Source organism: Urocitellus parryii, chromosome 3, assembly GCF_045843805.1.
Source record: "Urocitellus parryii isolate mUroPar1 chromosome 3, mUroPar1.hap1, whole genome shotgun sequence".
In the NCBI taxonomy this organism is placed as follows: domain Eukaryota; kingdom Metazoa; phylum Chordata; class Mammalia; order Rodentia; family Sciuridae; genus Urocitellus; species Urocitellus parryii.
The window spans coordinates 199971764-199997542 of NC_135533.1; the positions used below are offsets into that span (position 1 = coordinate 199971764).

General features: G+C 41.5%; 1 protein-coding gene across 1 annotated transcript in view; it reads left to right on the forward strand.

Annotated features, from left to right (window-relative positions):
- Positions 1–9063: 9063 nt before the first annotated feature.
- LOC113196295 (uncharacterized) overlaps positions 9064–25779 on the forward strand; it is a 28001-nt gene continuing 11285 nt past the window's right edge. Inside the window, exons 1-7 of the mRNA XM_077796287.1 lie at positions 9064–9274; positions 9712–9871; positions 10694–11231; positions 14886–15051; positions 16633–16724; positions 17039–17165; positions 18958–20392. Of these exons, the coding sequence (XP_077652413.1) occupies positions 10809–11231; positions 14886–15051; positions 16633–16724; positions 17039–17165; positions 18958–20392 (2243 nt within the window). The 5' untranslated portion in view covers positions 9064–9274; positions 9712–9871; positions 10694–10808. The remainder of the gene's footprint in view (positions 9275–9711; positions 9872–10693; positions 11232–14885; positions 15052–16632; positions 16725–17038; positions 17166–18957; positions 20393–25779) is intronic.

The following is a 25779-nucleotide window of genomic DNA, read 5'->3' on the forward strand; positions in this document are numbered from 1 at the left end:
GGACTACTAATATTAGTCTGTTAAATATTGAAGTATGATGAAAACAGATACTTGAGGATTCTCCTTCAAATAGTTCTATTATTTCTCTGCACAGCATTTATTTCCTGTGATTTGTTTGTTTTTCTCCACTAGGAGGCGCCTCTATCCTGTCTGTGACTGTGTTCTCAGGACCCTGGACAGTGCCTGCTACAAAGTAAATGTTCCGTTGCTATGTATTGAAGAGTTGTAGTGAACTCACATGTACTTCTGCATTTATCAGTAGAGCTTTAAATTATATAAGGTAAATATTAATGGATCTACAAAAATAAGCAATAAGAGTGGGATACCAATCTATTTCCCTTAGAAACATCCTAAGCAAAGATACTATGTAACCAAAGGTAGATAAATGAGTACTGTTACTATACCTTTCTGGATTATTTTTTTGGAATTGCCATGCATTATTTTTATAAATGGGATCAAATGTCACTTTTTAACACACCACACACCTAAAGAGGTGGACAAACCCACTCAAGGATTCAAAGTTCATACCAAGATGGAATGTGACAGGAAGGTGCATAGCTTAGCACCTATAGGATTTGGGGTTATTTCAAGATATATAACTGCTTGAGTTTTTTGAAAAGTTTAATATATAACTAACAACCCCTTCTGCAGCTGAGACAAACTGCCAGCCCCCTTCTTTCACCTAGAATCATCAGAACTGTGTTGTTCTGTGTTGAAGGTCCAGATGCCCTCACCAGCATGGGGTAACACACCAATAATGCTAAAGAATTACAGGGACTGGCCTAAGAAATTAAAGCAGATTGTTATCTCAAGGATATCCCAATAGAATAGGAAAGAAATCAGAAGCCCTGAATGATGAAGACCCTGCTCAGCACCTATCCTTTCTGCCCATTGTTCCTGCACCTTCTTTCTTCCCCCATTAAAGTCCTTTTCTGTACCTGAGTTCCCTAAGTTGGTACTTTGAGGATGATAGCCCACTCCACCTTTTCAGAAACAGTGCTTGAATAATTCTGATTTCCTCCCCACAGGCTTCCTTGGGTATTTAGCTCACAGAGAGTAGACTGTGGGACTTCTCAGCCATTATAGGAACCCGATTTCTATAATAAATTCACCATATATATATATATATATATATATATATATATATATATATAGATTATATATAACATGTTATAAATAAAATATATTTAGAAACCATATGAAATTTAATATAAATGACTGTATGTGACAAGATCAGTTGTGGGGGTGTTGTTACAGCTCAGTGGCAGAGCACTTGCTAGCACTGTGAGGCACTGAGTTTGAGCCTTAGCACTACACAAAAATAAAATAAACGTATCTAAAACTAAAAAAAAAAATTTAATGGTCAATTGTGTATCTCAGTTTGGCTCTAGCTTACAAATGGTAGTTGTAGGATATATCCATGATATCTGGAGAACACTAATACGTGTGTGTGACTGTGTGTGTGTGTGTTTGTACACAATGATAGGCTAAACCAAATGAAGGTGACAGTTCAGAAATTGCTTGGTATAATGTAAATTAGAGGAAGGAGTTTAAACACATAAATGGAAGCCAGCTATAACAAGTTAGTTTCCCAAGTGATATTTCCAGAAATTTTTAGAGGTTGGCTTTTGCTATGGATTTTGAAACTGTAGGAGCAGAGAATTGTTCAGAACAGGGGTGAGTGATTAGGATTAATAAGATGAAACAAAATTCTAGCAAGAGGCCTAGAAAAGTCTCATGGAAAGAGATACATGAAATGATCAAAAGTGTTTCTTTTAGAGAAGAGTTGTAGCATTTATCCTAGTCCAAAAAAATAAAGAGGAAATAAACCAAATTGCTAAACAATTGGCCCTTTCACATATAGTAGCTCCTACTATAGCTTTACTCTCCAAATTTATGCATGATTGAAAAGTATGTTTCTTCTAATCCTATGAACTACTTCAGGAGGTATCACATGATCATTCCCTTCCCAGGTTTCATCAGCTTCTGAGCAGTGGAAAGCAGAAACAACAGGGAACCTGGATAAAAAAAGGGAACAGGCTCATTTTTTTCCAAGTGTGTGATTCCTGGGGATACTTTTCTCAGACATTACTTAGGAAAAAGGGAGAGAGGAAATAATACTCCTGACCATCTGCAAACTGAGAACCAGCTTGGCCCTCCAGAACTCATTGAGAGAGGAGTGTTAGGTTGACTTTGGGAGTTAGACACATTTAATCTGGAGAAATATTAGTGTGTAGGACATTGGTATTATCAGGGCACAGAATGCTCTTCCAGATACTCATAGAAGATATGAGCTTATTCTGGCAGAGCTCTAATAGCAGATGGAAGTATACTGGAGGTCTTGTATGTAAAGGGAATTTAGAAATTCCCTGGAGTGTCAAGTCTTATTCTCATTGGATCTCTGCCTGTTTTTCAATTAAGAAATAAGGATTGTAACCTGGCATGGTAGCACATGCCTGTAGTCCCAAGTCCAGCCTGGGCAACATAGAAAGACCCTGTTAAAAAAAAAAAAAATGAGGGAAGACAGGAAGAGGGTAAAAGAGATGGGGGAAAGAAAGGAGAGGGGAAAAAAGAAAACTATCATCTTCTATCTCTAGACTGGTAGAACAGAATCATCAGGTGACATTATGGTTGCTTAAAGGCACAATTTTTATACATCCAAACACCTTTGCTGTTGTTTAAAATTCCCTATAGACTACAATAGGAAATAACCTGAACTGAGATAATGAACCTTCCCAAGCAATCACTATCTCTTGACATTTGATCAAGTTGTTCCCTCTTACCAAGAATGCTCCTCCCTCTCTCCAGATTCCTATCCAAGACCCAACTCAATGCTATTCCTTTTGAATCTCATCTAATCCCTTTCAGGATCAATACTTCCTTTGGCTCTCTTAACTTCTCTTATGTTGCCTTTTTTTTTTTTTTATTGGTCGTTCATAACATTACATAGTTCTTAATACATCATATTACATGGTTTGATTCAAGTGGATTATGAACTCCCGCTTTTACCCCGTATACAAATTGCTGTATCACATCAGTTACCCTTCCATTGATTGACATATTGCCTTTCTAGTGTCTGATGTATTCTGCTGTCCGTCCTATTGTCTACTATCCCCCCTCCCCTCCCCTCCCCTCCCCTCCCCTCCCCTTTTCTCTCTCTACCCCTTCTACTGTAAATCATGTCTTCCATTTGTATTCTCTTGACTTACCCCTCCTTACCTCTTATATGACATTTTGTATAACCCTGAGGATCGCCTTCCATTTCCATGCGATTTCCCTTCTCACTCCCTTTCCCTCCCACCTCTCATCCCTGTTTACTGTAAATATTCTTCTCAAGCTCTTCGTCCCTTATGTTGCCTTTTGTTAAAGTCATCAGTATCCATCCACTCCTGGTTCTTACTATTTCTGAGGTGCAAATCTTCCTTGTTTCCCACCTATTTTCTTCCTTAGATGTTGTCTATAAATTATGATGTATAATGCTTGATAGGATATGCAAAGCTCACCTTTTACCTTACTTAATCCTCCCAACTATGTGGGGGAAAGGAAGCATGGATCGCTTTTTGTTGTTCCATTTCTCAATTAAGGAATTTAAATTTTAGGGGGTGATGGCCATAGCTGGATTTTTGCCATATTTATATGCTGGAAAGTATTTCCAGCCCCGTTTTGAGACATTCAGGAAGAATTTGATTTTCAAATATGAGGCCCAAGAGTACCCAGAAACTGATAAATTACAACCAATAACGTCAGGTTTATTATTTCCAAGTCCAAAGCTATGCTTTAGGAAAATCAAGCTCACTGAAAACAGGCTCACAAAGAGACAAGGTTGCTAATAGTGGGAGGCAGGAGACCTGGATTCCTTTTTCTCTGTGGGTCTGTTTCTCCACCGGCAAGAAAGGAAGGTAACAACTAAGCTGGTTGAGAGCTGTGGTTAGGATGGCCAGAAAATGTTCCTTCCCCCTCGCAGATTTGCATCTCAAAGACCGGTGGAGAGCGTGGGGAAATGGACTACAGGCCCCAGCGGGTGATTTGGCCAGAACAGGGTACTAGATGTAGGATGCTTCAGATCCGTCCCCGACCCCATGAGACCACTGGAACAGAACCCACAGGGAAGCACAGAGTGCTTGAGGTAGTCGGTTGGAAGGAAGAAGCCTAAGTTCCCGCCAAACGTCCTCGCTGATCCCTAGCAGGTCTCCACCTCTCGCTGCATCTGTCGCCCCATCTGTAACAAGAAGGAGTCGATACCAGCACCAGCAGCGGATATGGGGAGGAGGAGGTAGCCCCAAGCCGGGGACTCCAGCAGTTTATCCACCAACTCCCCACCCAGATCCCCACGCCCCCAACCGCACTGGCCAAGGAAGTCCTGAACTCAAGATCACCGAAGTGAATCCTTCCGCGGTTTTCGCGTGCTTTGAGAAACTTCCGGTTTCGTCTAGGAAGTCGGAGGTCTGCACATCTCGTTGGTCTTTAGACCTGGGCTTGGGTCTCTGCGGGGTTCCTAGAGGCCAGTGGATAATGAAAATACATTCCCCGCCCTCCTCCCCCCCCCCCCCGTTTCCCTTGAGACAACATTTTCTGACATCGTTAATCCTTCCTGCGGAAGAAATCTGAAAGGAATTAAAAAACAGGAATGAAAGAGTCAGAGCAATGGGAGAAGAAAGCAGGTCTAAAGACCTCAATTCAAGGGTTTCCTTAACATTTTCAGCCAGCAAAATATTGCCAAGCCTCCAGATCCTCGCCTGCAAACTAATGATGCTGTCTTACACAGGCTCTGGGAGTGCACAGCAGACATACAGATATGAGAGTTGTTCCTGTCTCTTTCTCTCCAAATCCCTCAAGAGAGCTGGATATCACAGGCAACTTGCCATGACTGAGACTTTATCAGTTTCCTTCTCAGCCTTGAAGCTTTAATCAAGGACACATTTCTTGGTGGCCAAATTAGGCTCTTTGCTGGATATCAGGGAAACAAAGGTGGCCTGGCTGGGCTGGGGATGTGGCTCAAGCGGTAGCGCGTTCGCCTGGCATGCGTGCGGCCCGGGTTCGATCCTCAGCACCACATGCCAACAAAGATGTTGTGTCCACCGAAAACTAAAAAATAAATATTAAAAAAATCTCTCTCTCTCTCTCTCTCTCTCTCTCTCTCTCTCTCTCTCTCTCTCCCCCCCCCCTTCTCTCACTCTCTCTTTAAAAAAAAAAAAAAAAAAGATGGCCTGGCTGTATAGAGTTCTCCTCCTAAAGAGTTCTCCTTCTAAACAAAACAAAGCAAGACATCCAACAAAGCGTGGAGTTAGCAGCTGGTATTGGCATCAGACCTGCCATTTTAGTTCAGGAGCCATTTTTATCTAGTGACTCCTAAGTTTCAATTTAGGAGCCATTTTATCTAGAGATCCTAAGGCAATGCTGCTTAGCCTGTGCCTGCTAAAGGGTCAATGCCATCCCAGCCCATGACCCTCAAAGTATGCTTGTGAAATTCCTCTTGCGGGCTATAAAGCTGCCCTGTGAGTGCCCACCTGCTGCTGTTCTTCTTGGAGGGAAAGCCTGGTCAGTTTGCTCTGACAATAAATCTCTTGAGCGGAATTCTGGTGTGTGGTGTGGTCTTTGGACTTTGCGTGGACTCTGCGAGTGTCCTTTCACCTAGGGACTTGATTGTGAATTAAAGAGACTTGCTCACATGGGGCTTACAGTAAGGGAGTTGTAGTAATAAGTCGGTGTTAATACAGTAAGGCAAGAAAGGTCCATGACAAGAATATGGGAGGTTACTGCAGAGGCACAAAAGAAGAGGTACCTAATTTAGGTTGGGAAGGTGTACAAAGAAGATTTTCCCAGAGAAGGGGCTTCTCAATTAAGTCTTAAAGGATGAGTAAGAGTTTTTGAGATGAAAGGAGAGTCTTTGTGCTCTCCTTGCTGAGCTTGGGCCCCATCCACTCCCATTGAAGCAAGGTAGCTGAGATTTTCTTCCTATATCAGCAAACCTCCTTCGGAGTGTCTAAGACCCCAACTTTTTTTAGGGTGTACATGAATGTTCTGACTGTTGAAAAGGGATGTCCACCAAGATGATGTCAGAAGGTCTGAGTAGTTTGCAGGCAGCAAATCCACTGACCTGACTGTGCTCCTTTCTTTGTGGTCTTCTTAATCTAAATGGTCCCTAAGGGGACACTTTTCAAAGCTTCCCCTACCCCAGGTAGGACTTAACACAGAAGAGGAGATAATAGTGATGTAGAGCAGCATAGTAAGTGGTATAGGTATCTTAAAAGAATACACCAAGACTGTGTTTTTCTAAAATAGATGGCATCATGGGTAGAGCTTCAAGTCTTTGGGTTAGATAGTGTATTTTGCATTAGAAAAGTAGAACTTGGGTTCCTTGTGTGGTAGCTCTCATACCAAACTTTTTTTGATGGTTTCCAATAAAAAATCAGGATAGGTTACAGAATTACTGCAAGCCTTCTCAAGGTCATTTTTGGCCAAAATGTAGGTCTCCCAAAATGTTATATGGGAAGCATAGTGAGGCATGTCTTGCCTATTTTGACCCAGCTCAGCTGTGGTAGATAAGGCCCACAATGCCAAACATAGATGAGCTTTTTCTGAAGTCCAGAAACACTGCTTAGATGTCTCCAGCCATCACAGACAATGAAAGCCAACTAGCTGAGCATGAAATACCTCTGAGGAATTAAAAACAAAACAAAACAAAACAAAAAAACCCTCTATTATTGCCTATGTATTGCCTAATGTAGGAATCTCCTACATTAGGCAGCCAGAACTGCAGGACAGCACATGGTCAGAGAAACTTGGAGATAAGAACTGACAGCTTTTGGGGCTGGGGTTGTGGCTTAGTGGTAGGGCACTCACTTAGCATGGGTGAGGCACTGGGTTGGATCCTCAGCCTCACATAAAAATAAATAAAGTCATTGTGTTCATCTATAACTAAAAACAAAATATTAAAAAAAAGAACTGACAGCTTTTGACCTGTCCTTAAGAGAATTTCTGCCAGGCATGGTGGCACATGCTGTAACCCTAGCAGCTTCCAGAATGGAAGATCAAAAGTTCAAAGCCAACCTCAGCAACTTAGTGAGACCCTAAGTAATTCAGCAAGACCCAGTCTCTAAATAAAATAATAAAAAGGGCTGGGGATGTGGCTCAGTGGTTAAGCACCAATGGGTTCAATCTCCAGTACCAAAAATAATTCCTGCTCAAGAACCTTGGGCCTTGTTCTTTTTCAATATTCTTTTTCAACGTGTGAGTAAGGCATCCAAGCTCTCCAAGACTCAAGTTGTCTGCAAATCCATCCCTGGTGTTCTTCCCATTATTAGCCAGACTCAGAAAGAAAAACCTCAGAAAATTCTACAAGGGCATGCAGTACAAGCCCCTGGACCTGTGGCCCAAGAAGATGTGAGCTACATGCCACTGAATCAACAAGGAAGATTTGAGATCCAAGAAGCAGCAGCAGAAAGAACAGCTCTATCCTCTACAAAACTAGGCAGTAAAGGCCTGAGTGCCATGCTGAAATAAAACACAAAACTGGCAAAAAAAAAAAAAAAAAAAAAAAAAAGCAAATCCATGGACCTCTAAGGCTTTGATGGCCCAATAGGCTATATCCAGCCGCAATGCCATGCATATAGGCCCAGACTGCCTTGACCTCCTCAGATAGGAATTGGGGGAATAAAGAGAAAGATACTGAGTTTCAAAGGAAATTCCCATAAACCATGGAAATGCAGAAAGCACACAAACAAACAATTGCAACTCCTGAGGGACATGCCCTTGGCTTAGGCCTTTGACCCATGTCCTTAATAAATATTAACATCCACATCAATGGGTTGCTGTCTCTTTTGAGATTGCCCCCAATCTCCCTTGAATATATATCCACTTTCCTAAATAAACAACTGTCTGTCTAAGCCTTTAGTGAGTAATGAAAATTTTTTCTATCATATGCCAAGAATCCTTTGGTCCTGAGTTGAGTTCTCCCTTTTCTCCAGAAATTTCTCAGACACTTCTTCAAAGATATCTCTTCTTCCAAGACACTGTCAAATTTCCAAATATAGGGGTGACTTTGATGTCAGAAGGTCACATTAGGCTCAGTGGACAAAGACTGTTCTGAAAGATCTCTAATCCTGTGAAAACTCTGAGGTACGACTTCCCCTGCCTTTGTCTCTATTATTGCCTTCACATATATATATATATGAGGGACAGATGTCAGAGCCTGAGGTAGGCCCAGGACTCCTCCTGATATTGCTGATCCCTGGACAGCCCAGGAGACTATTTACTTTGGATCCCATAAAGAACCCACTTACTGGACTATGAGGAGATACATAAAAATATATAGTCAATTCCATCTGGAAGTGGTCCATCTTATCTTCTGTCCTTCTCTCCATGCCATTGCACCCAGCGATTGTGCCTCCAAGGCCTGCTCCATCATGTTAACAGCAAGGACGTGTTGACATCCCTAGTTTTATATGTCAACTATTCTTCAAGGTGAAGAATACATCTGGGTTAACACTTGTCCCCCAAAACAAGACAACTGCATCTCAGATTATAAATTGTCCTCATACCTTCCTACTTTTTATCTGCTCTTTGTCCGTCTCTGGCACTGCCTCAGGAAAACATTAACCACATTTCTGGGCCTCCGTCTTTACTTATAACACACAGTCTAACTGGTCATGCTGAGAATATGCCAGCCTTTCTGTTTTGTCGCGAGTGTACTCGTGCACTACTACCTGCCCCGTAAGGCATGAGTTATGTTTTGCACTTTTCAGATAGGGTGAACAGACCCAGCGACTCTTTCACCAAGGTCACCAGGAGGGGAAGGGCCACAACCGGGGTGAGCAAAGGTCTCCCCTACACTGAATTGCCTGAGAACCGGATGTGGGCAGCCGGACGCCTCAGGTGAGCTAGGCTCTGGCTCCAGTCGCTGGCGGCCCCGCCCCTCACCACCCCGCCCAGGACTCCCCCAACTCTCGCCTGGGAGGGCGCGCACACCTCCCAACTAGACTTCCGGGATCCCGTAGAGGCCGGAAGCGGGGCTCTCTCACTTCCGACTCGGCCATTATTTTCACTTGTTTGGGCCGGGGAAAGTGTACCGTGTCCGCGCTTAGTGGTCGCGTATGTGGACCGGTGCGGAGAGGGAGGGTCGGCCGCCGGGGTCGCCGGACCAGCGCTGCGGTGGCCAGAGCCTGGGGCGGCGCGATCCCTGCGGCGCTCCGGTGGCGCCTCTTTGTCGCGGTCATCTGACCAGCCGTGTCTGGCTTGGAGCCGGCGGAACGATGAGCAGGGCAGACGTGGCCAGGTGAGCGGCGCTGCAGAGATGTAGGTACTGTGTGCCCAGCCCTGCACCGCGAGATGAGAAGGAGCGTCAGAAATGGGTCCGACCCAGCCTTGGCATTTCAAACGTGAATTGTGACTTGGAAACGCAAAAGCCCAATTTGAGATGCGCTGCTGAGCATTCGAACAGTCAGGGAAGCAGAAAGATGGCCTGCACTTCCTACCTGTGTGGAATCTCAGTAGACTTCACAGATAAGTCCAGCTTTGTCTTTTTGAGGAAATTGAAGTCCAGAGAAAAATAGCTTACCCAGGGATTCGGGAGCATGGTGATTGGGCAGCATAACATCTACACCCTAGATATCACCTGGTTTTCAAATAGCCATTTTACAGTGTATAAACTGGACAAACGTTTCCCCCAAACTTCAATATCAGCTAAATGAACCTCATTCTTTGGTTTACCAGATATGCGCTCCTCTGTGCCATGTACACACACGTACAAAGATGCCTGGAAGCCAGCCCTGCCCTTGAGTCCTCCCAGTGAATCTTCCCAGGAAGTGGTCGTGGTGGTTGAGGGAGACCCATGTCAACTATGATTACAGTGTAAAGAAGCGATCTGGCAGAGGTATGAGTGAAAAACACCCTGTGGGTTCACTGAGGCAATAACCAGTCTGAAGCTGGAAAGGAAAGCTTTGTAGGGAAGACTAGAAAAGGACTGGAATTTTCTGGTTCCTTTATTTTGGTGGCCATTCAGCAGTTTTAGAGGACATGAGTGGTGAATTGCGCATAGAACAGTATCATAATGAGAGGTACAGCAAGGAAAGCTACCAGCTCTCTTCCTAAGGGGGCAATCAGGAAAGCCTTAATGAGTATTGTTTTGGGTCTGGAAGCATTAGTAACAGTTTGTTAGAAATTGAGAAAAGGAAAACAGGGAAAGTGTATGTGGCTTCAACTTGTTTCTCCACAGTATTAGCCCCAAATTTTAGTGTGCACCTCTATCAGTAAGTTTTAACATGCACTCCCAGCACGCTTATTCATAATTTAAAGATATGTACTACTATACAAATTTCAATACATATTATAAAGCGTAAATAAATAGAGGAGTTGAATTACATCTTAGCTCCCCCCGCCCCATCCTTTGGGATATCTTGCATATCCCACATTGGAGACCATTGCTGTTTTTCTAGTCTGCGTACATGGGGAAAAGCCAGGGGATTGGCTGGGCTGCCAAGAGTTGTGAATGCCAGGCATAGACATTGAGGTTTTATCCTGTAGATGATGGGATTAAAAGTTTAGTAGATAAGTAGGTCCCAAGAGATGCACAGAGAGATGGCTCTCATTGTGCTCTTTTTCCTGGAACTTTGTTTTTTAACTATGTGGAGGATCTGTCATCATCCTGGAATTAAATACTCTGAGAACTCTTATTTCTTTCTTGATGTTTCTTTAGGTGACACTCCACCTTCTTCCCCAACCCTGAAGAAATATCTCCTGAGATCTGAACTATAGTCTTTCATTTTAATTGGACTACCTGCAACTGGAACAAGCTTCTCTTTGGAATCATAATGACCACAGAAGGCAGGGGAACTTTTGGCCTAATCCCCAGGAGCTCTGTTTTCCAGAAGCAGGCTGGGTGTCTGACTGTGAAGCAGCAGCCAGGGAACCAGACCAGGGGACCGAGCTGCAGTCTCCTGAAGAACCACCCTCCTGTCTGTGAAATCTTCAGGCTGCACTTTAGGCAGTTATGTTACCATGAGATGTCTGGGCCTCAGGAGGCACTAAGCCGGCTCAGGGAGCTTTGTCGCTGGTGGCTAATGCCAGAAGTTCACACCAAGGAGCAGATCCTGGAGCTACTGGTGCTGGAACAGTTCTTGAGCATCCTTCCTGTGGAGCTCCGAACCTGGGTGCAGCTTCATCACCCTGAGAGTGGTGAGGAGGCTGTGGCTGTGGTGGAGGATTTCCAGAGACACCTCAGTGTACAGGAAGAGGTAAACAGTGGAGTCTAGAATAGCATCTGGAAACCATTCTCTAGTGCTTGAGTTAGCTTGGGGAATAGGCATCCTCTGTTCCTTAGGTTCTAGGCTGATTTGCCTTTAGGATTTCCAAACCTAATCCATGGAGAAAGGATAAATAATTTTATGCTCCAGTCCATAAACAAAAATGCAAATCCCAGCTAAGCCCTGAATGACTTTGTGAAATACTATGCTGTGAGCCTGCCTATAGCCTGGAGATCACATAAGACTCCTGGCAGGCAGGGGATCTGCACAGTGGTTAGAATATGGGGATAGATGAGAAGGGGCCTTCATTTGAGAAGTTCTCATTAGTTTTGTGAACTTCTCAAAGTCAGTTCTCTCTCTTCCTGCCTCTTAGGTCCTTTATGAGAAATGACATTTCAGGGCCTCCTGATTAGTTCTTCCTTTTGCTAGCTTTTCCAAGCCCAACAGGGACTTTTTTCTTCAGTACTAGGGATTAAATCCAGAGCCTCATGCATGTTAGGCAAGCACTCTACTACTAAGTTACATCACCAGCCCTTTTAAAAATATTTGAAACAGGGTCTCACTAAGTTGTCTAGGCTGGCCTCAAACTTATTATTCTTCTGCCTTAACTGGGATTATAGCTGGAATTATAAGTGTGTACCAGTGTACCTGGCCCAACTGGCATCTTTTTACCTCTTTAATTCTAATTTCAATTTTCTTTATTTCTGGGGTTCTCTCAAATTTAAGGCCAAGGTAGCTTGAACCAGAGGAATAGTTGGAAAGAGTCAGAAGTATGGTACATTGGAAAATCTGACTTGTAGGACCACAGAGCTAAATACATCTGTAACCGTGTGTATTAGTTAGGGTTCAGCCAGAACAGCAGAACAAGTAGAAGATGTTTGTGTGTCTGTGAAGAGATTTATTGCTGAAAAGTGGCTAATGTGATTGTGGCTGGCTAGATAAGTCTGAAATTCACAGGGAAACCATCAACAAGGGCAAGCTGGAACTCTCCGGTATAGCTGCAGTGCACAGGCAGAGATTTTCTTCATGAAACCTTCAGCTCTGCTTTTAAGGCCTTTGAACTGATAAAGTCAAGCCCATTCATCCATCATCCAGGGTAATCTCCCTTATTTAAAGTAAACTGAGTGTGGACTTTAATCAGATCTACAAAGTACTTCGAAGCAACACCTGGATTAGTGTTTGGGGAATGCCATGTTGACACATGACACCATTAAGTTAATTCCTCCTACTGAGCGTCTAGCTGCTCACCTTCATCCCTTCAACATTACCTCTTTATACTTTACCAGGGAAAACTAGTACAAAAAATTTCCCAAATACCCAGCAGGCCATTTTATTCAGTGCTTTTTAAAAAATAATTGCATATCTATAAATATGTCTACCTAATCATCCCAGGTGATTGGAGTCCTGGGACTAGATGTTGTCCAGTCAATGCATATTTGATTGAATTTGTTGTCAGCTGTCATTTCCTTTGTGTAAACAAGTAAGCATACATGAATAAATCAATCATCACAGCTCAGGTTAACAGGTAAGGAGCAAAACACTCATGGCTCCAGCCTAAGCCTGGGGTTCCTGGTCAGTGTTATATTTTCTGACGTGAACACATGAGGGGAAGATTGTCTTTCCTAGCAGGCTTTCATAAAATGTTTATAGAATAACTAAAGGAATAAATACACTTTTCTAGGATAGTTTGCCAGGAAGAGATTAGGGAAGTTTAGGGCAAATCAGAGCCATTCTTCCCATCAGGAGCAAGTCACTTTATTGCTGGAGGAAGAGCATGGACATGAATGTCCCTGGGAGCTGGAGAGAGTTATAGAGTAATTCCTGTGGAGCAGCAGAATCATGCAATTAACAAAATGTTTTTGTGTCTTGTATCTTATTTCAGCTCCTACGAGGCTTACAAAATTGGTGTTGTAGCAGTCATCATCCCCATTTGAAAAGTGAAGTAAGCCCAGGGAGGTTGATTGACTTATCCAGATTAAGCATCTAGTATGCATTGATTTTAGCCAAAGTATTGTTATTGCTGATTACCACCAAGTGTCAGGACCAAGATTTTCTGCCTCCCTACATTCTGAGCCACTACATCTTTCTCTAGTCTCTTGCTGTAGAATACCAATTTAGAATGGAAATTGAAATGAGATTTTCATGCTTTCAAGGAAAGAAAACCAATACATCCCTGATAAGGAATTGGACGTGTACTAGAATTTAATTGTCAGCAAATCACAAGGTTGTGTTAACACAGTGCAGTTAAGTTCTATCATCTGCCCATACCCATAGCTACTGTACTGAAAAGCTGTGAATCCTATTTGTAAGAACCTTCCAGTGAAGAACTTGGGAACCACACTGTTGAGATTTATTAAAGGACAAGTCCCTTGACATCTCAGCAGATGTTGCCAAGAAGCTAATCTGGCATGGTTTATTAAAGAAGTTATTTTCATTTCATGCTGTCTCATACATGCCAGAGCAAGTGCATTTTACTTTTTTAAAAATTCACTTTTCATTACTGGGTATCAAACCAGCGTAGTTAACCACTAAGCTACCTCTCCATTCCTTTTTACTTTTTATTTTGAGACAGGGCTTCACTAAGTTGCAGAGGCAGGCCTTGAATGTGTGATCCTCCTGTATCTACTCCCAAGTCAGTAGGATTATAGGCATACACAACCACACTCAGCATAAATGTACTTTTTTTTTTTTTATAGATAATGATTTGGGTTTTCTGCTCCAAGTACTGCTAAAAATAGTAATCATGAGATTGTGGGGAGCTGGTTTGGTGACTAGCGCAGGTTGGAAATAAAATGGCTATGTTCTAAGGTGTTTTCAAGATCTCTAAAGATGGAGATTATTTGACTTTTTAATACGAATTTTTGGTGAGAGGTAGAATATATTGAAAACTGAGTTTGCAGGTAACCCTAAAGACCCTTAGCAACATTTCAAGGGGAAGTCAGTCAGCAGATATTAATTGAACACTAGTGTTGGGCCAAGCATTTCTTTAGGAGCTAGTGATCAAGACAAAGTTCATATACTCACAAAACTTAATATTCCAGTGGGTAAAAATGACAATAGGGATGTAAATAAGATAAAGAGTATTATATATATCTGGAAATTATAACTGGGTAATTTAAGAGAGAATGTCTATCCCTGCTTTGTTAATGTGTTCAGGGAAGACTTCTCTGAAGAGGAGACACTTTGAAAGAAGTTGGAAAAGCTTTCTTAAGGTTTTTTGTCCAGTGTTCTGGGGAATTGTTTCATCTGTCAGCTTCAGAAGCTATTTTACGTAATCAGGTGTCACATGCCTGTTATTTCTTACTTCTTCTCTAGTTCTTATTGTTCTCTTATGGAGTCTAAGGCCCTAGAGAATGTACTGAATTGCTGTTCTTGCTCACATTTCTAGATGGTTCTTTGTAAGCAAATTTGTGTCTGAAGACCTAATACCGAGTGGAAATGGTTATAGAATCTGTTCCTCAAGCTCTTACCAAGAGACTCAACAGAGGGATGGCAAGTAGGAGTGCAAGCTTCAGATTTTGTCAGAAGAACACTGTGGCTCTTCTTTCCCTGGGTTTCTTCCTAGAAGGGGCTTCATAGAGGTTTTGGGTTCTGTACCTTCAAGGATGCTCTTTTTGAACCCAAATTATATTTCCTTATCTCTAGGTTTCAGCCTCAGCACAGGAACAGGAAGTACATATGGAGGAGACAACAGTTCTGGGTACAACAGAGGAATCTCCTACCTCACCTCTCAGTGGGGGTTCAGCCCCTGGAGCCCACCTGGAACCTCCTCATGACCCAGGGGCACACCACCTCCCCAATGGGCATTTCGGTACTCATATCCCCAACTCATACCTCAAGCTACACTTCTCATCTGTCCTCTGGGGTCTCCTTTCCTTCATCTTTATGTCTCACATCTACTGGAATCCTGCATTGCCCTGCTATCTGGCCTCCTTCCTTTAATGACCTCATCTGTTCCTTTTACTTATTTTCCAATCATGTGTGCATTTAGCAAGTTTTTTCAAGCACATAGGAAACACACTGCTGGGGACCAAAGAGATACAGTACTGTATCTTTAAAGAATTATGTATACTGTCATGTGTAACTAATTAAAACAAAATTTTTTTAAAAAAAGAGTTATTATGTAGCCCGGGCGTGGTGGTGTAGGCCTGTAATCCCAGCGCTTAGGAGGCTGAGACAGAGGATCGGGAGTTCAAAGCCAGCCTCAGCAGAAAACAAGGTGCTAAGCAACTCATTGAGACCCTGTCTCTAAATAAAATACAAAATAGGGCTGGGGATATGGCTCAGTGGCCGAGTGCCCATGAGTTCAATCCCCACTACCCCTCCCCTCAAAAACGTTATTATGTATGTAGCAAGGAGTTAATCGAATATGTAAAAAAAGTCAACCTTATAAGATATATATGAGTGATATATATGAGTGATATCTCTGGCATTTGATCCTCTCACAAATGAACAATGAAGGCAAGAGGAAAGTGGTAGACTGTTAGTAGAGGATTTAGGCAAAGACCCTTGAGCAGTCATTGAGGTGGAGTCAAGGAGAGCTGTATTTGAGATTCAAAGCCCTGCTTGTATTGGAATTTTGACATCGAGGCTAGCAAAATCGAGGGGTGGTTGAAGAAATAGTTTCTCAGGAGGATTACACAGCTGTAGGGGAATATTGTGTATTGAATTATATGGAGCCTCAATAGAGGACTAGTGCAGTAAAATATGCAAATAACTACCTGAACATGGTGGGTAACATGGAAAAGGATAGGTCTGAGAAATACAGGAATGGACAAATTCATAGATGGGGGAATAGTAGGCTTTTTCTCAATGAAGGACTTATGGACAAAATGTGGGAAATCAGGAAAGGAAGGTGGTAAGAAACTGCATTTTAGAAAATCAATTTAAGGTATCTTCAGAGATCAAAGTGAAATGCCCAATACATAGCTGTGATAGGGGTCTGAAAGGAGAAGTGAGAAGTATGAGAGCCAGTGAGCTCGTGGACAAAAAAAGAACACTGGGCTGGGCTTCCAAGCGTGTCCATAATGACATGGCAGGGACAGGAAGAGACAGCTGGACATGAGGAACCAGAGACCTGAGGGGAAATCAGGTTTGACCAGTGATAGGGAAGCCATTGCAGAGAGAACATGGTCAGACGCGGCTTCCTTCAGAGAGATTGAGGAGAGTGCAGTTTAGGAGCAAACCCAGTTCTTAGTTTGACTAGGGAATTCTCACTGTGCCCTCCAGGGAACAGCCACAGCACACTTGGGGTAAAGCCTTTAGGAGGAGAGCCAAGAGTCAGTGTGCATGGAGCTGCTTGGGTTCTCTTGAATCCTCTCCTTGGGAATATAGTTCTTATGGGAGCTGAGGGCTGGAGTCAGCCCACTCAGTGCTTTCTTTCCTCCCTCAGCTCAACTTGCATCTATAGTTCCGGCTCATTCCCAGATGGGGAACTCAGGAGACCAAGTAATGGCCACTGTGCTTCAGATGGTCAAGGCCCAGGTGAGTGTGGCTCTTTCTCTTTTTCCCAAGTTCCTGTGCCTTTGGCCCAAGAATATCTAGAGCTTATCTGTGAGACTGCCACATAAGAGCCAGCTACTATAACTCTTGCCTAACTTCTTACATTGGAGCTGGGTTCCTACTTGTAGTTAAGGAATTTTTGTCTTGCCCTGGACTTGGCCTTTCCAAAGAGTCATCCAAACTCCTTTCCCCTGCCCCTTTGCCCACCAAGAACCAGTACCCTGTGACATCTACACCTGATGACTCTGCCCTTCAGCCTGGGACTGTACCTGAGCAGTAGAAGCTTGTTATTCCAGGAGACTGCCACAAATGAGGACCTGTCAGTGGACTGTACACAGAAGAAGTGGAAAGGCCCTGCTGTCAGGCAGAGAGTCCTGTACCGGAACACAATACTGGAAAACTACAGCATCATGAACTCACTGGGTAATGATTTTCTTTCCTATTAACTTAAGAGTCTGCATTTTATACATTTTCTTGGCTATGTTATTTTTCTTTTATTTTGACTTTTATTACAAACATTTACATTTCCAAACAAAGTATAGTGAACCTTGCTGCACTTACCACCTAGCTTTAACAATGATCAATATTTCCGTTATATCATGTTTGATGTCTGTATGGTGGCTAGTTTAGATTTTCTAAGTTGTAAGGAATAGAGAGTCACTTAGTTTATGGTCGGTAAAGAGCTATGTGTTTTAAGGCTTATAGTAATGGGAACCTAGAACAAATTGATCAGCTAGACTAGAACGTAGGAAACAGCCTCAAGAAGAATGAGCTACATCCCAGGACAGCCCAGAAGCCTCAGCATCACAGGCAAATAAATTTTACATGAGTGGTCCAATATGAATGTAACATAGCTACTCCTTGTGTCTGGTTCCTCTCTTCTTACCCATTTATTTACTCTAAAACTTTTATCCCCATCATACTTCCTCAATTCTGTTTTTGATTTCCTCATACATTCTTATTGTGGATTCTAATGGTTTGACTTGGCCCCTGCATCATTTCAGCCTTAGGTCTTACTTCTAATTGCTATAATTTTGCTCAGTTTCCAGGACAAAATTTACTTAGAGAGGGTTCTAATTGCTACAGGCACTAAATATCATCTATACTTTGGTAGTGTCTGGCCCAGCCGCAGCAGAATCTAATGACTAACTTACAGACAGATTGTACTTGGGCCTAGTGCCTGGCCTTGGTCCAATCATCTGGGGTGGAATGCCCAGGGTCACTTGCTGCCAAGTATGGTTGCATGAATTTCTCTCTCTGCAAAAACCAGGGAAGGTTAGATCCTGTGATTTACAAACTTATGACACTAGCCAACTTGTCCGAGGGTGAACATGAGAATCATCTTGTGATTTTCTATATACTAAATGGTGTTATAGCCTAACTGTAGCTAAAAGAGGATTGAAGGGAACCCACCTAGTTTTTAGTGATAACCTATACTACTGTGCCTTTCCCAAGATTTCAAGGTAAATGCTTAACTCTTCAGTTTCCTTATTCTAAAAAATCAAGATCTTTAAGACATTTAATTCATATTTGAAATTATTGATAATTTTTGGTTTTATGGGAGTACAGAACTTTCTCCTAGCATTCACTGCTTGGGGACCTAGCCTATCCACTTTTGAGTTCTGCCATCTCCTTCAACACTGTTCCACAATATTTCTGAACCCATACCCACATCTTGTCACTGTCCTGTCATACAGAATCTCTCTTTTTTATAAACTTTCCTAGTCATATTCTCACAACATAATCTCTCACCAACTCACTCCTATCTTTGCCCTCTCTCTTGTATTAAACTTGAAGTGTTTGCTAGCTTTCTCTCTCCCAACATCTTTTCTGGTAGCCATGGCTGGAAAGGAATGTAGAGTTTGTCATTTTACCCAAGAGACAGCATCATAGTAACTTCTGGAAGAGTGTACTATGCTTTGCCACCTCAGCCCTTGTTTTTGATTGTCTATCCATCTGTTCTGGCTCAACATCTTGTCTGTCCTGGTATCTCTTTTTCTACCCTCTTCCACTTTTGTTTTTCTATCCTGAATTTTTAAAAAATTAACAAATTGAGATATTTCCTATTTCCTCTTCCCTTCTAAAGTTGTTCTTTTATTCCTTAACCATAAAGGTGACTTTTTTTTTTTTTTTTTTTTTGACACTAAGCTCTTGGTTCTGTTTCCAGAACAGGGCATGAAGTGAGTAAAGGTTATTTTCTTCTTTCTTTTGGCAGCAGGTGAGAACAGGATGGAGAGTTCTGAATTCACTCCAAAGCAGACCATTTCTAAAGGATCAGAGTCATCGGATAGGTCACCACGGGGACTCTTTGGGGTGACTTCTATGGGACCAGAATTTGAAGATGTCTGTGAAGATACTTTGAGGAAGCTGGAAGGGCAGCCCTCAGATGAAGAGGGGAACAGTTTGGAAATCAATTTTTTGGAGATAACAGATGAGGATAAGAAGAACTCCACAAAAGACAGATGTGAGGATTATAAGGAAGTAGGGGAACATCCAAATCTGTCCCCCAGTCCTGAGGAATATCAAGGAGTCCCAAAGGGACAGAAATTCTTTCAGTGTGATGAATGTGGCAAAGTGTTCTATCGGAGTTCACACCTCATTGGCCACCAGAGAATCCACACTGGAGAGAAACCCTATGAGTGTAATGAGTGTGGTAAGACCTTCAGGCAGACCTCCCAGCTAATTGTTCACCTCAGAACTCACACTGGGGAAAAACCCTATGAATGCAGTGAGTGTGGGAAGACGTATCGGCACAGCTCCCATCTCATTCAACACCAGAGACTTCATAATGGGGAGAAACCCTATAAATGTAATGATTGTGCAAAAGCTTTCACTCAGAGTTCTCAACTCATTGATCACCAAAGAACCCATACTGGGGAGAAACCTTACGAATGCAATGAGTGTGGAGAAGCATTCATTCGGAGCAAAAGTCTTGTCCGACATCAGGTTCTTCACACTGGTAAGAAACCTTACAAGTGTACTGAGTGTGGGAAAGCCTTCTGTTCTAACAGAAATCTTATTGACCATCAGAGGATCCACACTGGAGAGAAGCCTTATGAATGTAATGAATGTGGCAAGGCCTTTAGTCGGAGTAAATGTCTTATTCGACATCAGAGCCTCCACACTGGGGAGAAACCATACAAATGCAGTGAATGTGGGAAAGCCTTCAGTCAGAATTCTCAACTCATTGACCATGAACGAATTCATACTGGAGAAAAGCCCTTTGAATGTAGTGAGTGTGGTAAGGCTTTCAGTCTAAGTAAGTGCCTTATTCGGCACCAGAGGCTTCACACAGGTGAAAAACCCTATAAATGCAATGAGTGTGGAAAATCCTTCAATCAAAACTCTCACCTCATTATACACCAGAGAATCCACACTGGTGAGAAGCCCTATGAATGTCATGAGTGTGGGAAGGTGTTCAGTTACAGCTCCAGCCTTATGGTACATCAGAGAACCCATACTGGGGAAAAGCCCTACAAATGCAATGATTGTGGGAAAGCCTTTAGTGACAGTTCACAGCTTATTGTGCACCAGAGAGTTCACACTGGAGAGAAACCTTATGAATGTATTGAGTGTGGGAAAGCTTTTAGTCAGCGTTCCACTTTTAATCACCACCAGCGAACTCACATTGGTGAGAAACCTTCGGGTATGTCTCACTCAGCATCATAAGGCATGGTTTTCTTGAAAAAGAGAATAAGGAACTTCAGTGAAGTTTTTTTTTTCCTTGGTGATACTGGGGATTGATAATGGTAATAGGCCTTTCACATGCTAGTCAAGCATTCTGCTACTGTGCTGTTTCCTAGCCCTTTTTCAGAATTTTTATTTTTGAGACAGAGTCTCACTAAGTTTCTCCCGCTGGCTTTGAACTTTCAATCCTCCTTCCTCAGCCTTTAGATTAGCTGGAATTACAGGTATGCACCATTGTGCCCAACTTGAAGCTTTCTTTATAAGAATCATGTTCATCCTGGTCTCCCTTGGAACCTTTCATCTAAGTGGACCATTGTCAATTTTTATTGAGTCACCAAATTGGGAATAACTTACTGCAGTCCTTCTCCATTATTGGGAAAGTAAGGACTATGCATTTCATTTACTTGTTGGTTTCCCTATTCCTTTATTTTTTGAAACTGTTTTAATGTCTACCTCATTTTTTATTTATCCGTCCCACAATCAGACTGTGTGCTTCTCAAGGACAAAGGTAATTTCTGTGTATTTTAGGTCCCCCGTTCACCATTTCCTAAAGGCATTCTTCAAGCTATGATTCCTTCTCTTCCTCTTGGCTTGTCTCCATGTAGTGTTTAAGCTTTCTGCCATCTGTAGCTTATCATCTGTGTTCTCTGCCTAGAAAACTTTTTTCTTCCTATTTGATAATCTAAAATTCTTTCATAACCTTCAAAAATCCATCTCATGTCTTAAGGATTTTCTTCACCTGCTTCTTTATTCCTCTTAAACATCTATTGATTTGACCTCAATGCTTTAAATGACTGGTGCTATCAGGTGTAACTGTGTTAAATTGCTTTGTAAATGTTTTCAATGCACAGTGTTTACTTTCATACCGCCTTACTTTTGGCTCATTGAGGTCAAGTATATATCTATATCTTTCAGCATATAGATAATAGTTTGTATATACTAGCTGTTAAATAAATAAGTTTTAAACCTCAACTCTGAATTGAGTTATGCAGTTTCTTCTCTCCTTCAAGCTTCTAAAGGTGAAAGGGCATCCTATCATGGACTATCATATACAAAGGTCTCACTGATATCTCTGTATATGTTCCTAGAAATCTTATTATTACTGGTATTTCTGCCTCAAAATTGTGTGTGTGTGTGTGTGTGTGTGTGTGTGTGTGTGTGTGTGTATGACAGAGTGTCTAGGTGTTGTCTAGGGTAGTCATGTCCCACTGAGAGATATATTGCCCTGCATACTGACTGCAATTCCAAACTTGTTGACTGCATCCTACTTCCTCAATAAACAGGTTAAGAACAATACAGAGAATTGAGAATTCAGTGAGATGCATTTCTAGATGATTGGAATTCACAGTGATGAGTTTTGTGGTAAGATTATATAGTAGAGTCAAATGGATAAATTTTTTCCTTATCAACCAGACCTGTTTAAATTCAGTTGTCATCCTAATTTCAAGATGAAAGCTATACATTCAGACAATTTTAGGTCCATCTTTCATTCCTCAAAGACATAAGAAACAGAAAGTCTCAGAACTTTTTTTCTGTAGTCATTCACCAATCATGAACTTTATTGTCTTTTCCTTTCCACTGTTACCATGGGGCCCTAGTGCCAGAAGACTTCACCTCCAGTGTCTGTCTCTTTCAATTTCCATCCTCAGATTTCTTCTTAACAGAAAGAGAGTACTGGCAATATAGCAGAAATGGCTGAAGAGGCTAGAGGTACAGTGTCAGACATACAGCCTGAAGGGGAGATTTTGTGAACTGTGGTTTATGTCTAATACTGGAAAAGAAAGGGAAGAGTTGATGTTTAAGAAAATAATCAGATGTGATTCTAGGGGAGACATCTCAGACAGACTTAAAAAAGATTCTTGGAAGTATACATTTTTGTGGGGGGGGGACTTAAAAAGATTACTGAATTCAGGATACAACTTGAAATATATAATTTGTGAATTATATTTGTTTTTTTAATTTTTTTTTTTTTTTAGTTTTCGGTGGACACAACATCTTTATTTTATTTTTTTTATGTGGTGCTGAGGATCGAACCCAGCGCCCTGCGCATACCAGGCAAGCAAGTTACTGCTTGAGCCACATCCCCAGCCCATTGTGAATTATATTTGTTTTCAACTTTTTTTTTTTTTTTGCAAGCAGAAATTTTATTAAAAAGCAAAGTGAACGAAACAATCACAGCTCCCAGTGCAGTGCTGGGGAGGGGCAAGAGTGCCTCAACTATATTTTTGGTATTTGTTTCCATTTTCCTTTGAAAGTTATGAAAGAGTTCTGCACATAGGAATGTGTATAATCAAGAGAGTTACTTTGGGAGCTTCCAGATCCAAAGAAGAGCTGACCCTGTACCACTACATAGCCACGTGGGCTGCACATGGGCAACCTTCCACCTCGAGTTGGCCTTATTGGTTCTGTCATCCGTAGAACTGCCCTGCTTATTGAATACTGCAATTTTATCATCTGGTTCTTATCTATTCATCCTCTATCACACTAAGTCTTTTGGGGGTGAGGAACAGTTCTAGTCATAATGTTATTTGCCCACGACCACCATCCTGGTGTCAGTGTTAAATAGAAATGAATGTCCTAACTTCCTGGGAAAGCCTCAGGCTTTTGGGAGGGGGAGGGGATGAAAAGTGGCTACATTTGAAAGTCATTCCTCTCCCTATTAGTTATTGCTAATTAAATAAAATTACTGTTATAAATTGTTTGGATCCAGTTATTTGACTATATTATCTTTTCTCATAGTTTTATTTCTTAGTTTTGTAGGTATACAGTTTGTTAAATATTCATTTATCTCTTTTTCCAATCCATCACTTATGCATCGGTAAGAACTTCAAAATGTTGAATAGTGCAAAACAGGTATTCCATGTCTTCCTGTTAGAGGTAATGTTTTTAGCTTTTTGCAGTATCAAAGGGTTCATTTTGGGTTGATTTTTTTCTTTTCATTGAATTTAGTAAGTTTCCTTCTGTTTCTATCTTTAGAAGAAGGAGTGTAGTGGTTAAGAGCATAGGTTTGGTTCCTGGCATCATGCATTCAAATCCTGGCTTCATTGCTTTTTTAGGTGTGTGATCCTGGACAGATCACTTTGCTTCCATGTTTCTCAGTTCCCCCATCTATAAAATGGAGCTGCTTCATAGGATTGTAAAGTTTAAATTAGTTAATACGTGTAAGATACTTAAAACAGTGCTCGGCACACAGTATACAATATAGCAATTATTATACTTTGAATTTTTTCTAGTAGTGCTCTATCTAAATTTTGCTAATATATAGCAAAGAATCATCATGTTTACTGTCATGTGAAACATAGGCATAAATTTGCACCTAGTAAACTGTAAAATCCTTTATTTCCATATATGTGGTTAAAATTCCTTTTTCATATATGGTGTTTTTCATCTTTGTTTCCTTTCAGTTTTTTCTCTGTTGGGATTTCCAAGTGCCACTCCTTTCTTATTTTAAATTGTATTTTTTCTTGAATGTATTTTTTTAATATGTTCTCTTTTTGCCTCAAGTTGAAGAACATTTTTATTGGCCTTGCATTACATTTGTTGTTTCCTCATTAGTGAATGATGAGAGCTTTCCCATCCTGAGATTGGCCATAAAACAGGGAAAATAGATTTTCTTTGAATCCCTTCATAGTCTAATTAGATGTTTAGATCTGAAGCTAGAAGATTTAGTGGTGAATTTGCATAATTATATGCTTCAGCAATGAAATGGTTTCCCATTTGGTGAGTTGGCTAAAAACCATCTAGGACCAGCTTTTATATCTAGCATGCTTTTGACTCAGCCTCTACACTGGCTATCCAATGGAGCCTGTTTCCAAGTTCTCTGCCTCAGTGGGAATAAATAGCTTTATTGTGAAAGAGCTCAATATGCAAAAGCCTTCAGTTAGACTTTATTTTGCTTTTGTGGCTGTACATTGGGAAAATAACCTATTCTTAGTGTGTTTGTGGGGGTGCATTTGATTATAGCAGATATCATCCACCAAAGACTACACCTACAAGAAAGTCTTCTCATTTGTGGCTAGCAAAGCCTTTGGTTGTAGCTCATTTCTTACTTGACATGGGAATATCTATGGGCCTTTTTGATTTTAAGAAACCACTCATCATGGGGGCTGGGGTTGTGGCTCAGCGGTAGCTCTACCTACCTACACATGCTCGCCTAGCATGTGTGAGACCGTGGGTTCAATCCTCTGCACTACATAAAAATAAAATAAAGGTATTGTGTCTATCTACAACTAAAATAAAATTTTTTTAAAATAAAATTCCATCTTCCAATATACAATGGCACAGACTAAACATTCCCATTTTAAAAGTGAGGAATAGGGGTATGAAAAGAAGGGATTTTTTTCCAACACAAATGTAATCCAGCAAAGCAAACACTAAATTCTGTAGATCCATGTTTAGATCCATGCCACAAGATGGCATGAGGTGGCTCCAAAGGACTATAGCAGCCCACCCCTATGGCCATGTTGGCTATCCCACATGACTTGTCTCTTGGGCTAGCTCCACTGTCTGCCTGTAACTTTCCTCTGCAGGCATTCCATATTCCTGGCATCCCTAACTTCTTGGAGTCTTCATTGCATTATTATCAGCACTTTCAAAGCTTCACACATTGCTCTCTCAAGGGCTGCAGGGATTTCTGACCCTGAAACACATTGCTTGGCCTCTCAGACCCTCCTTTGAAATATTGGTGGAAGACTCCATGACTCCCAAATCTCAATAATTTGCATTCCTACAAAACCAGCACCAGAATAAAATAGACATTATCATTGCTGTGGGTATATACGTGACTGCATGACCAATGTAATTCTGCAGATTGTATACTCAGAAAAATGAGAAATTATATCCCATCTGATTCAAATGATGATATGTCAAGACCATTGTACTTTGTCATGTGTAACTAATTAAAATTTTTTAAAAAGAAATTAAAAAAAAAAAAAAACCCAGCACCATGTGAACAATGCCAAGGTATCCCACCAACTCAGGAAGTAGCCCTGCCTCATCAGATGATGGATGCAGCAGCCTCTGAATACCTGCTGGGCTTAGCATTGTGAAACAAATTCTGCGGAAGCAGCTTCCTAGTCTGTCCTGTGTGAGCAGGGCTTCCTAGTGCTCTCTTCTCAAAGGGATGTCTTTAAAGTGAACTTTCACTTTTTCTTCTTTAAGATTGAGATGGGTGGAGTCTTACTGATTCCCCAGATGCCCTCAAGGCATTTCTTCTATGGTCTCTTTGCAGAGTACTAGGTTTCTCTTTAATGGTGCTAATCTTCTCAGGGCCACATCTTTATTGGCCTGTTTCACATTTGCTTTTTTTTTTTTTGTCCAAACTCTTAAGTTTTTCAATTTTTTTCTGCTC